Source organism: Notamacropus eugenii, chromosome 4 (genome assembly GCF_028372415.1).
Source record: "Notamacropus eugenii isolate mMacEug1 chromosome 4, mMacEug1.pri_v2, whole genome shotgun sequence".
Classification (NCBI taxonomy): Eukaryota; Metazoa; Chordata; class Mammalia; order Diprotodontia; family Macropodidae; genus Notamacropus; species Notamacropus eugenii.
Window position 1 is genome coordinate 9,169,573 of NC_092875.1, and position 12,148 is coordinate 9,181,720.

General features: G+C 58.1%; 2 protein-coding genes across 3 annotated transcripts; both read right to left on the minus strand.

The window, feature by feature from the left end:
* Window positions 1–95: 95 nt before the first annotated feature.
* THAP7 (THAP domain containing 7) lies at window positions 96–2,278 on the minus strand. Of its 2 annotated transcripts, XM_072599718.1 has the most exons (5): window positions 2,172–2,278; window positions 1,921–2,000; window positions 1,080–1,235; window positions 862–1,002; window positions 96–754 (listed from the first exon to the last, which is right to left on the minus strand). In XM_072599718.1, exons 2-5 carry the CDS (start codon window positions 1,998–2,000, stop codon window positions 217–219), a joined length of 915 nt encoding a protein of 304 aa, XP_072455819.1. In that variant the 5' UTR covers window positions 2,172–2,278; the 3' UTR covers window positions 96–216. The 2 variants fall into 2 exon arrangements, with proteins under 2 accessions (XP_072455819.1, XP_072455818.1); XM_072599717.1 differs by lacking the exons at window positions 1,921–2,000; window positions 2,172–2,278 and having other exon boundaries at window positions 1,080–1,750.
* A 3,141-nt stretch (window positions 2,279–5,419) lies between these two features.
* LOC140498933 (tubulin alpha-3 chain) lies at window positions 5,420–11,697 on the minus strand. Its single transcript, XM_072599722.1, has 5 exons — window positions 11,526–11,697; window positions 10,228–10,450; window positions 9,229–9,377; window positions 7,254–7,934; window positions 5,420–5,793 (listed from the first exon to the last, which is right to left on the minus strand). Exons 1-5 carry the CDS (start codon window positions 11,526–11,528, stop codon window positions 5,497–5,499), a joined length of 1,353 nt encoding a protein of 450 aa, XP_072455823.1. The 5' UTR covers window positions 11,529–11,697; the 3' UTR covers window positions 5,420–5,496.
* Window positions 11,698–12,148: the final 451 nt, after the last annotated feature.

Here is a 12,148-nt window from a genome sequence, read left to right on the forward strand (position 1 = left end):
GCCCCGCCGGCCCCAAGGTCTGAGGTCCGAGGTCCGGCCGGGGCTCCCGCCAGGTCCGAGGTCCTAGGTCCGAGGTCCGGCCGGGGCTCCCGCCAGGTCCGAGGTCCTAGGTCCGAGGTCCGGCCGGGGCTCCCGCCAGGTCCGAGGTCCGAGGTCCGGCCGGGGCTCCCGCCAGGTCCGAGGTCCTAGGTCCGAGGTCTGGCCGGGCCCACGCGGTCACTGCGGCTCCAGGGCCCGCCGCTCCGCCTGGCCCCGCTTGTCCCGGGCCCGCTCCTGCTGCAGCCGGGCGATGCGCAGGCGCAGCCGCTGCTCCCGCCGCTTGCAGGCCTGCAGCTGGCGCTGGGCCTTGTCCAGCGCGTCCAGGGCGGCCTCGGCCCGCCGCTTCCACAGCAGCGCGCTGCCCACCTGGTAGCTGTGCTCGCTCTGGATGTAGGCCCCGGCCGGCGGCGGCAGGCGCAGCATGTAGGCCGAGGGCGACACGGGCCGGGCGGCCGACGAGGGCGAGGGCCCCCGCTCGGGGGACGGCGGGCTCCCGCAGCTGGCTGCGTCCCCGTGGGGCTCCAGCGGCTCCAGGAGGTCGGAGAAGGGGCTGACGAGGCCGCTGGGGGCCGGCGACGGAGGCAGGGCTGGCAGGCTCAGCGGGGGGCCTTCGGGGGGCGGCTCCTCCCCAGGGAAGCAGGGGACGTCTGCGGGGGCGGGCCCGTCCGCCAGGGAGGTGTCTGCGGGGGCAGGGGGTGCCCTCCCGGCCTGGCAGCTGTGGGGGCAAGCGTCAGGCGCGGCCAGGGCTCTGCCCCTCCCCCCGCCCCCTCCTCTCAGCCCTCCCTCCCTCCCACCCCAGGGGGCCACCTTGGGCACACATACCGGCGCCTGCGCCTCCGGAGCCGGGCCAGGTCAGGGGAGCCCGGGGGGTAGCCGTGCGCCCTGGCCTTGGGCGGCCGCCGCAGCTTGGAGAAGGAGTCGAAGATGGTGGGCACGGCTCCCTCCTTCAGCCGATGGTACCCGCTGCAGGGAGAGCCGGTGAGCGCCGCGGGCGGCCGCGCCCCCCCGCCCCCAGCGCCCCTGGCGCCCCCGGGGCCTACCTGATCCCCACCAGCTCGAAGCAGCTCTCCTCAAAGTGCTTGGAGCAGAAGTAGATGTACTCGGACGCGGGGTCCCACAGCCCCTGCCCGCTGGGGTCCAGCCGCCGGCAGTTGGCCAGCCACAGTCCGCGCCGAGGGTTGTCCTTCTTGGGCAGCCTGAGGGGAGCCCCGCCCGCAGCCCTTAGCAGGGCGGGGCTCCCCAGCCCACCCCCGGGGCGCACAGCAGGGCGATGGGGTCTGCACTGGGGCTCCTCCAGCTGCGTGCCCCCGCCCTGCGGCCTCATATGTGACATGAGGGCGACAGCGGCGCCCGCTGCCCAGGGTGGACAGACCGAGCTATGGGGTTGGTCCGTCTGGGGGGGGTCAGACGGGTGGACGGAGAGCGGGCATGCAAAACTGGGACAGCCAGGGCAAAGGCTCAGCCAAGGCAAAGGCTCGGAGGCTGGAGATGAAACACCCAGGGAAGGCCAAGGGCGGGGTCTGAGCGGCCACGTGGTCAAAGAGAAGGGCCCTGGGCCAAGTCTTGGTGCGGGCCCCGCCCCCCCCATCATTTGGCATTTCCCCTTCCCCTCCCCCCACACACAGTAGGCCCTCAGGTCTCCCTTAGACGGCAGGCCCGTCTAGTCCTTGGGGCAGTGTCCGCCGCACAAGCAGTAGGGGCCTGGGGGAAGCCTCCCAGGGCAGGTGAACCCACGCCCTCCCCTCCCCCCCGCCCCCCAGCGCCCCCTGCTGGAGGCGAGGCCAGTCGTGCCCACGCAGGCGCAGTACCCGCCCACGCCGTCAGCCCCGCCCCGCGCAGGCGCACGCTCGCGCAGGCGCCGTCGGGCGGGGGCGCGCTCACCTGTGGAAGGAGATCCCGCGGGTTCGGGTCTCACGCGTGTCGCGGGTGCAGCAGCCCGCGGCCGAGCAGTGCCGGGGCATCTGCGGGAGGAAGGATGGAAGGGTGTGGCCTCAGCCGATGCGGGGCGTCCTCCCTCGGCCCGCTCGGGCCGCGCCGCCCCGACCCTCCCTGCCCCTCCCCTCCGCCCGGCCTCGCCCCCTGCTCCCCTCCCGGGTCCGCCCCCGACCCCTCTCCCCCTCGGCCGCACTCACGGCTCCTCCATCGCGACGCCGCTGACGTGCTCTCGCGAGAGCGCGCCCACCGTTACACGGCGGGAGAGGGGGCGGGGATCGCGCCTGCGCAGTGAGACGAGCTAGTGGCCGGGTTACCCAGGATACAGCGCGGCGGCGGGGAGAGAGCGAGGCTCGGAAGGCTGGCGCTGACTGGGAGGGGGCGGGGCTGTGTGATGATGAGGTGGGAGGGGAAAGGTCTCTGCCAATCAGAGGGTCTGGGGCGGGGCCGGCGGGAATGATCGGTGCTTGGCTCGGGTGCGGCCTGAGGGAAGGTCGTCCCTCGCGTAAGCCCCTCCCCTCGTCCCTCCCCCACCTCCCCGGGGAAGTTCATATTTCCGATTTAGATTTGGGGAAACTGAGTCTCAGGAGGGCATTTATTTCGCGCCATCGCCTTGGAGGGCAGGTGCGCAGGGGCGCTGTGACCCATGTGCCAACAATCACTTATCCGGCTCCTGCTCAGGCTGAGCGCCGGGGGTGCAAATGCAAATCAAGGGGCGCGGTCTAACCCGAGAAGAGCACACGCTGGGAAGCTGGAAACGGGGATGGGTCCAGAAGCGTTTGGACTGCAGGTCCAGCCCTGCATCCACCCAGCCGCTGCCTGTCGGCCCTTCTGGTCCGCCGAGAGGGCTGCGTTTGGAGTGCCTCAGTTTCCCTGACTGTAAAACGTGATGGGGCTTCCCTTGGAGATCGTGAGTGAGGGGGAGAGGCCTGTTCCACTGTGAGAGAAGTGCCCCCTTTCCATTTCTTGGCAGCCCCACGCGTGCTGCCCGCACCCTCCCGTGTAGGCAGGGTTCCACCCCTTCAGGCCGTGGTCAGAATCTCGGCCCGCAGCGCTTTGCTGTCTGCCACTCCCTTCTCCACGTTCACTGATCTTTAATGCTGCGTGACGTGGTGGGCCCTGGCCCCTTTATCCATTCTCCCGCCCCACTTTATGCCGTTTCAAGGGGACAATAACTAGGAATTCAGGTCAGTCCTGTCTGACTCTGACCCCATTTGGGGCTTTCTTGGCAGATACTGGAGTGGTTTGTCGATTTCTTCTCCGGCTCATTTCACAGAAGAGGAAACTGAGGCAGGGTGAAGTGACTTGCGCAGGGTCACCCAGCTAGTAGGTGTCTGAGGCCAGATCTGAACTCAGGTCTGATTCCAGACTTAGTGCTCCATCCACCCAGCGACCTCATGACAATTTTACTGAAGGCAGTTCATCAGCTTGGCCCTTTGACGTTAATTGAACAAAGCTCTCATCCAACCTCCCGGCTCATCTCAGGCATTATCAGCCACTTCAGTTCTGTTTTTTCAGGAAGAGAAGGCTAGGGGACACGAGCTCATCGCCTCTGCCAACCATGCTTCTGCATTCATCTGCTCTTGCTTCACATCTTTAAAAAATAGTCCAGTCAACCGATGCTTATTTAGTGGGAATGCAGCGTGTGCCCAGGTCCCTCCAGACAGTGCCACCCCACGTGGAGAACCTGGGGAGCTGCTTCTGGGACAATCATGACAATGTGATCCATAGTTAGCAGTCAGTGTCTCAAATGTGTAAACACCCTCTTGCTGCTTCTGGTTAGCTATGTCATGAGGCAACAAAGCCAGCTACTGGGACATTCCTGGAGGCCTGGTAGCCTCTTTCACGGCTGGAGGGACCTGTGGCTCCTTTCCTCACGGCATCCTGTGAAGGGAGGGGACTCTCAGAAGTTTGGGGAGCACTGCGGCCAAACCAGCCTCAGGGCCAGGAGACCCTCCACCCGCCGGAAGGGAGACAGGCTCCTCCAGCAGAAATGATGCCTTTGGACATGAACTAGGGCAGACAAATGCTGTCTATGGACCCAGGTGGGATGAGTAAAGTATGCCCTGCTGACTTTAGGGGAACTGTCTGTATGTTTGTCCTGGCTGAATGGAAGTAAAAATCCTTTTGTAAAAACTAATTCATGTTAGGGCAGCTGGGTGGTGCTGCAGTAGATACAGCACCAGACAGAGTAAGGAAGACTTAAGCTCAGACACTCCCTAGCTGTGTGACCCCTGGGCAAGTCACTTCACCCTGTTGGCCTCAGTTTCCTCATCTGTAAAATGAGCTGGAGAAGAAAATGGTGAACCACTCTAATATCTCTACCAAGGAAACACCAAATGGGGTGATAAAGAGCTGGATGCAACTGAAATGACTAAACAACAAATCAATGTTGTTTAAATGAAACTGGCCCCTTAACAGGTAGGGCATGTGCGTGCACGTGTGTGTGTGTACATGTGTACAAAGCTGGTGAAGGCTCCAGCCAATGGCAAAGAAGAAGCCCCATGAAGGGACAGTGGCCTGACTGCCCCTCAAGTGGGGCCTGAGTGAATACCCTCACGCAAGCTCTGGAAACTCAAGGCAAAAGTGAAAAACTCCTGCCTGCCCTCAAGGAATTTATGTTCTATTGGTTATTCAGGTCCCTGCACATATCCATGGAGATCTTAACTTGGAGTCTGTAAACTTAAAAAAATGTTGATTGCCTCCCAACAGGTTTCCTTTGGAATCCTTTCTTTCATGCATGTAAAAACATTATTCTGAAGGCGCTGTGGGCCTCACAGTGGCCAAAAGCTATAGAGTTCACTCTGGGGAGCTTCCCTTTGCGGGCACAGAGTTCAGGAGTCTTAGAGATCACATGGCACAAAGGGAGATTTGAGGCCTAGAGAACGGGACTTGCCTAAGGAGACACAGGTAGCAAGCACGGAACCAGGATTTCTTCTGACTCCAGACCTCAAGCTCTTTCCACCACCTGGTCATTGGCAAGGCCCAAGCAGGGCCTTGTGAACCCACAAGACTTCCCTTTGCTCTCGTTTGAGGCGGGAGCACCCTCTGGTGGTTCTGAGCATGACTGCACAGAGCCAAGCCACTTAGGCTCCAGCCTGATCCTGGGCTGTTATCTCAGGGGGCTACAGGGGTTCTCCACCCTCATGTAAGGAGCTGGTTTGGCATCCCGTTTCCCTTTTTCTCCAGTGGACTTAGGTTGGGGCAGAAAAGCCTGTCCCAGAAAAGCTTGAGCAGACTAAGCAGTGGGAAGCCCCTATTTTTAGGAGGTCTTTGTCAAGAGAAGGTCATTGCTACCACCACCTAGCCCAGCAGTCCCAGTGGCCCAAGCAGGGCCTCCCCCAACCCTCACTGGCCACACAGTAGGGTGATGCCTCTCATGAAGACAAGCATCTGTGGTCTTGGGATTCCAGTAAAGTGGCATCTACAGGCAGGAGTCAAACTCTGCTTTAATACGGAAATGTTTATTTGTAAACAAATTATGTAATCAGGTATACTTGTAGGGGTGGGAAGTGACGCTGCCCCCTAGTACTCTTCTCCTTCCTCGGCCTCTGCCTCCACCGAGTCGACGCCCACCTCTTCATAATCTTTTTCCAGAGCTGCCAGATCTTCTCTGGCCTCCGAGAATTCACCTTCCTCCATGCCCTCCCCCACATACCAGTGGACAAAGGCCCTCTTGGCATACATCAGGTCGAACTTGTGGTCCAGCCGTGCCCACGCTTCTGCGATCGCTGTGGTGTTACTTAGCATGCACACGGCCCGCTGCACCTTGGCCAGGTCACCACCAGGCACTACCGTGGGGGGCTGGTAATTGATGCCCACCTGTCAAGGAGAGGGAAGGCTAATTGAAAATTGCAGGCTGTGGCTCAGACAACTCCCAGATGGGCACACTCCCTTGGCCAGAGCAACACCGAGGTGGAGTCACCTGCCCAGACTGGCCCAGGCACAATGCAATCCCCTGGGGTATCTTCTCCAAAAGAGAATGACCAGAGGAGGTTTGGGAGTGAAACGGCCAGAGGCTCCATCTGGGTCAACAGAGGAGCATGGCAGCCCACTAACTGAGACTGCATCAAAACAGCTGCCTCATGCAGAGGCCGGAAGTGCCCCATTCTGACAACGAGGAGATGCTGCTAAGACATGATGCTCGTATCTGAAGGGTCACCATACAAAAGGATTAGAGTAACTTGCTGTTCCCCATCAATACAGATTTTATGAAGGAAGGAGGAGGGTTGGACTAGTGACCCTGAGGAGGAAGCAAGGACTACTTATGCTGCTATGTGCCTGCCCTGGGATGGGAGCATCACTTAGGCCACAAGGACAACGTCCAAGGGCAGAGCTCATGTCCGGGCACAGATACCGCAAACCCCAACCCCCATTCTAGCTCAGGCCCAGAGTTCCCAAGAATGATTCGTGAGTGGATGGTAAGTGCTGTATGAGTCGGCTGTGTAATGAGGTCTCCTGAAAGAATTAATCTGATCTTGGGCTGCCCCAACCCATGGCCCTGTGCTCTGATCAGCCTCCCTGGTAGGAAAGAGCTCAGTTCTGGGAGCCGTACACCGATGCCCCAAGGAAGGCAATACTCCCTGCAGCCTCAGGAAACAGCAGGGTAGCCAAGGCTGCAGAGAAGACAGCTGGGGGAGGGTCCTGCAGAGTGATGCTCCCCCACCAAGCCCAGGACTCCCATCACTGAGACAAGCCCCTCAAGAGCCCCTACATCTGCACTCTTTTAAGAAAACTCTACCTGGAATAATCCTCTTCAGAAAGCAGATTTTCAAGAGAATACACTTGAGGATTTCTTTAGACAGACAATTCCCCCAGTATAGGATGGGCTACAATTTTTAAGCATCCAATTCCCTGGAATGTCAATGCTGGTCTCAAATTGATGTAAAGTTTTTGGTGGCAGCAGCTCTGCCATCAGCTCCTCCAAGGTAACATGGTTATAGACCACTGGAGGTTCTTTCCTGCTCTAACGTGGCACTATGGGGTGTGGGGCACACCTTGGCTTTTAGTAGACGCACCAAAAAAAGGAAACCTGACTTTTACCCCCAACTCATATCTGGAACAATGCCATAAAACCCTGCTAGATCTAGAGTCAAAGGATGTGCTGGCTCTCTCCCACCCCCCTTGGGCCTGTTTGCCATCCGTAACATGATGGGGCTGGACTAGGTGACGTCTAGTGCTCCTTGCAGCTCTGCATCTGAGGTCTGGTTGTAAATCACTGCTGCATTAGTGGCTCTGTGGCTTCATGCCACTGAAACATGACCCCAGGGAGCCCAGGTTACCTTGAATCCAGTGGGGCACCAATCCACAAACTGAATCGTACGCTTTGTCTTGATGGTGGCGATTGCAGCATTCACGTCTTTAGGGACCACGTCCCCTCGGTACAACATACAGCAGGCCATGTACTTGCCGTGGCGGGGGTCACACTTGACCATCTGGTTGGCGGGCTCGAAGCAGGCGTTGGTGATCTCTGCCACAGACAGTTGCTCATGATACGCCTTCTCGGCCGATATGACAGGGGCGTAGGTAGCTAGGGGAAAGTGGATACGTGGATAGGGCACCAGGTTGGTCTGGAATTCTGTCAGGTCGACATTCAGCGCCCCATCAAAGCGCAAGGAAGCTGTGATAGAGGAGACGATCTGCCCGATCAGACGATTCAGGTTGGTGTACGTAGGCCGTTCAATATCGAGGTTACGCCGACATATATCATATATGGCTTCATTGTCGACCATGAAGGCACAGTCGGAGTGTTCCAGGGTCGTGTGAGTGGTGAGGATGGAGTTGTATGGTTCCACGACAGCTGTGGAAACCTGGGGTGCTGGGTAAATGGCAAATTCAAGCTTGGACTTCTTGCCGTAGTCAACGGAGAGCCTCTCCATGAGCAGAGAAGCAAAGCCAGAGCCGGTGCCTCCTCCAAAGCTATGGAAGATGAGAAAGCCCTGCAATCCGGTGCACAGATCTGCCTGAGGAAGGAAGGGGGAGAAACTCCATCAGTCCTGGGACTTTAAGGCTGCCAGCAGGTTCCCAGACCTCCCCACCCAGTGACTGAACGCTGTCCATTCCTCCAGTGTTGGTACTGTAAGACCACCACATCTGTGATACCAGAGAACAGCCTGTTTTGATGGGGCTCTAGGTTCACTTAGAGCTCTGTGCTCACCCCAGGACAGGGAAGGTGCTCCATGTGCCATTCCAGTCACTGTCACCCAGGAAGGACATGAGCACAAACCCTGGGGGCCCACCCTTGACCTGTCAGGGGACAGCCTTTGCTCCCAAATTCTCTGCTCTGCAGGGCCTGGGATCTCACAGGATGTCTGTGCCACAGCCTTAATGAATATAAATCCCACTCACTTGGAACAGCTGGCTTGTTGCCTGGGGGTGCATCATCACATTAATTCTGCCCCTCCTTCTTTACCCCAAGAGGGGTGTTCCATAGCTCCTCCTCAGCCTCCTATCCATGCCTGGTCTGTGCCCACCCCTCCTGAGCTGCGTGACCAGCTCCTCCAGCCCCTTCATGAGCTGCCCCTCACTGGGAAGCCTGGGGCCCCTCAAGTCCTTCTGTTCCTGCAAGGCCCAGCGCGGGCACTGCTTCTTCTGGGAAGCCTTCCTCCTCTCCCCCTTCTCAAATTTGGTGCTGCTGTCTTCCCTTACACAAAGGATCTCTTTGAGGGTTGGGGACTTCTGGTTTTCTCCTTATGTTCCCAGATCCTGACAATATCTCATGCAAAAGGGTATGGATTCAGGTGCATTCAGCATCTGCCCTGGAGTCAGGAGGACCTGAGTTCAAATGTGGCCTCAGATACTTACCAGTTATGTGACTCTGGGCAAGTCCCTTAACCCCAACTGCCTCCCTCCATCCCCTGAAAAACGGTATGGATTCAGCTGAACAGCTGATGTTCATGGTGGATCTGAAAGCTAATTTTTTTGGTTTCTGTTTTATTTCCCATGGGGCCCATGCATGGGTTGGCCAGTCTGCATTTCTACTAGCTTAATGGGTCACTCTTGACAAAAAACTTGAAGAATCATGATCTCCAAATGCAGTCAAATGTAAGCTGCATGCATGCAAAACTTCCCATTGGTGGTGCAAAGGCTGATACTCAGAAATGGGCACTTCCGAGAAAGCCTTTGTCCTGGTTTAACCTTAAATACTGGGGAAAGTTTTATGAAGCCCTCTCTCACGCTGGAAACAACTGTCTTCCCACTTGTCCATGGCCACAACCAGGGTCCCATTCACCCACATCCTTGGCACTGGGCTCTTACCAGTTTGCGAATCCGATCAAGGACCAGATCAACAATCTCCTTGCCGATGGTATAATGGCCTCGGGCATAGTTGTTGGCTGCATCCTCCTTTCCAGTTATCAGTTGCTCAGGATGGAAAAGCTGCCTGTACGTGCCAGTGCGGACTTCATCTAGGATAAGAGTCAGTTTGGGGTTGATTATTTCGTTCAGTTTGTTATGTTAATTGGGTTTAGATGAGAAATGGGCAAATTCAGAGACCATCATGGATCCCATAAAGAAGGAACTACTTCCCAAAGCTAGATGATGATAAAAGACTTAAATGAAACAAGAGCTCTAAGCACTACAAATCCGCTTCCAATTCTTCAGGATTAAACAGAATTTTTTAAATTAGCAGAGTCAACATGCACCACAATGTAATTACAGCCAGCCCTCAATTACCTACCTTCAAATATTGGAAAGGTTGTCATGTGCAAGAGGAGGATTAGACTTAGTCTCTTGGACTCAGGAGGAAAGAACTAGGAACAACGGGTATTAACACCTGGGAGGCAGGGTTAGGTTCCACTTAAGGAAACATCTTAACATTCCTCACTTTTTCCAGAAGTTAAACAAAGCACACATTGTAAATGAGCAAGCTCCCCATCCCTTGAGGTGTTTAGGAACACGCCTGGAGCCAAAGACTCTTGGGACAACGCAGCGGGAAGACTAAATGGCCTGGAGTCCTTGTCAGCAACTGGGCATGCTGGGATCTCTGCTGGGTGGCAGCGTGGTAACCACATTGATCCAAAAGGAGGGAGTGGGCCTTTACCTCTGCATCCCAGCCCATCTAAGTGAGCTATGGGAAGGACAGAACCAGTTCCTTCTATCAATCTGACATGGCTCTTGAGGATACCCTTCCTTCACCCACAGGCCTGCCCCACTTCTGACTCCGTTTATCCTGACACAACAAGAAAACAGCCCAGCTCTCTGTGGTTTTCCCCACCACTCTGGCTAAAAACACCCATTATGGGACAGCGTACTTACCAACTACGGTTGGCTCCAGGTCCACAAACACAGCTCTGGGCACGTGCTTGCCTGCCCCAGTCTCACTGAAGAACGTGTTGAAGGAATCATCCCCACCACCGATGGTTTTATCGCTTGGCATCTGCCCATCAGGCTGAATTCCATGCTCGAGACAGTACAATTCCCAGCAGGCATTGCCAATTTGAACCCCGGCCTGTCCAACATGGATGGAGATACACTCACGCTATGGAAAGAAAAACAGGCTGTTTGTTATTGTTCCAGGACGAAGAGAAGTTCCTGAAATATAAAATGCCACATCTTGTCTTAGGGTCATCTCACAACAGGAAGGCAAGGAGAACGCTGTTGCCCTCACTTTACCAATTAGGAAACTGAGCGGTACGAAAAGGATTCAGTGGTTTGCCTAAGGGGGTGCAGCCCAGCCGCTGGCTCCCCCAGAACTGTGCCAGAATGGCCTACGATTGTGTCTGGACCGCAGCAATGCCCTGGGTGCGGGGACGCCTGGCCTTCACCTAGTGCAGACCCCCAGGGCTTGTTTCATCATCTACCAGGTCTTCAGGCGGGAAAACCACCCAGGGTTTTAGGGGCGAGCAGCCTCAAGGGGGCAGGCTAAGGAAGGAGCTAAGGAGGCTCGTGTCCCCCTCACTCCCGAATCCCGTTAGCTCACAGACTGAACAAGCTTTACAATTCAAAAGGAAAGCGCCGGAAGTCTACTGGGGACCCTGGGAAGTGCCAAAGGGGGAGCAGGAATTGGGACTGAGCCCCCAATCCTATGGGTTTTTAAGCTTCCGTTGTTGCGACTGCTTTTCAACTTTAAATAATTACGTAATCATAACGAACACGTTAACAACGCCAGGGGGCTCGCGTTTTTGGCCTTTATAGCCCGGGACCCAGCAGGCAGAAAGCTCTTAAGACCCGCCTGTGGGTCTCAGTTTCCCCATCTGTAAAATGAGGGGCTGGTCCCCCTCATCTCTCCGGATCCCTTTCCGGGTCTAAGTCCCGCGGGCCGGAGCCGCCCCAACTGGGGGCGTCAGGCCCGGCCCTCCCCCAGCCCCCCCATGAGCACGTATTAAGCGCCTGCTGTGTGCTGAAAGGCAACTTAGAAAACCCACCCCCTCCTTCTACAGACGGGGGCACTGGGGCTGGGCAGGCCGCAGGCCCCGACCCCAGGCCTAGGCCCCGACCCCAGGCCTAGGCCCCGCAGGAGCAAACTGAGGCTGGGCCGCCGGGCAGGGCCAGGCCGGGGCGGGGAGGACCGGACGGGGAGGCGGGTGGGGGCCCAGGCTCCGCGGCGCCCCTACCATGATGAGACACCGCACCGACACCGCACCGACACCGACGCCGACGCCGACACCGACACCAACACCGCCGCCCTCAACGACCAACGGCCGACTGAGGTGCGCGCCGGGCCCTTGTGCGCGCCGCTTGCGGCACGCCGCCCCCTGATTGGCCGAGCCGCCAGAACGTGGCCGCCCATTGGCTGCGCGGGGCCGAGGTGCGCGCGCAGGGACGGCGCCACGAGGCGCGGGACGCGAGGCGCGAGGACGTTGGCTACTGCGCCTGCGCCTTTGCCCGTGCCCCAAACCAAGGTTGGAAAGGGATGGGCGGAAGCTGTGGTTGGGCATCGCGGGGAAAGGGGCGCGAGTGACTTCTGCGCCTGCGCGAGAGAGCAAGCGCTGGACGGAAAGCCAGGCCCAGCCCCCCCCAGGGCCTTGATGTTCCTCCTCCATAAAATGGGTACAGGCTCCCCGGAGGAGAGCAGCGATGGTCAGCTTTGCTTCCCGCTGGGCCTGAGGGGCTGGCCGTCCGTCCTGGGGGGGACCTCCTGGACAAGGCAGAGCCCCACCCCCTTCCTCTGGGCCTCAGTTTCCTCCCCTTCCAGCTCTACGAGCCCACGTGACTCTGGCCCAGGCCCCTCCCCTCT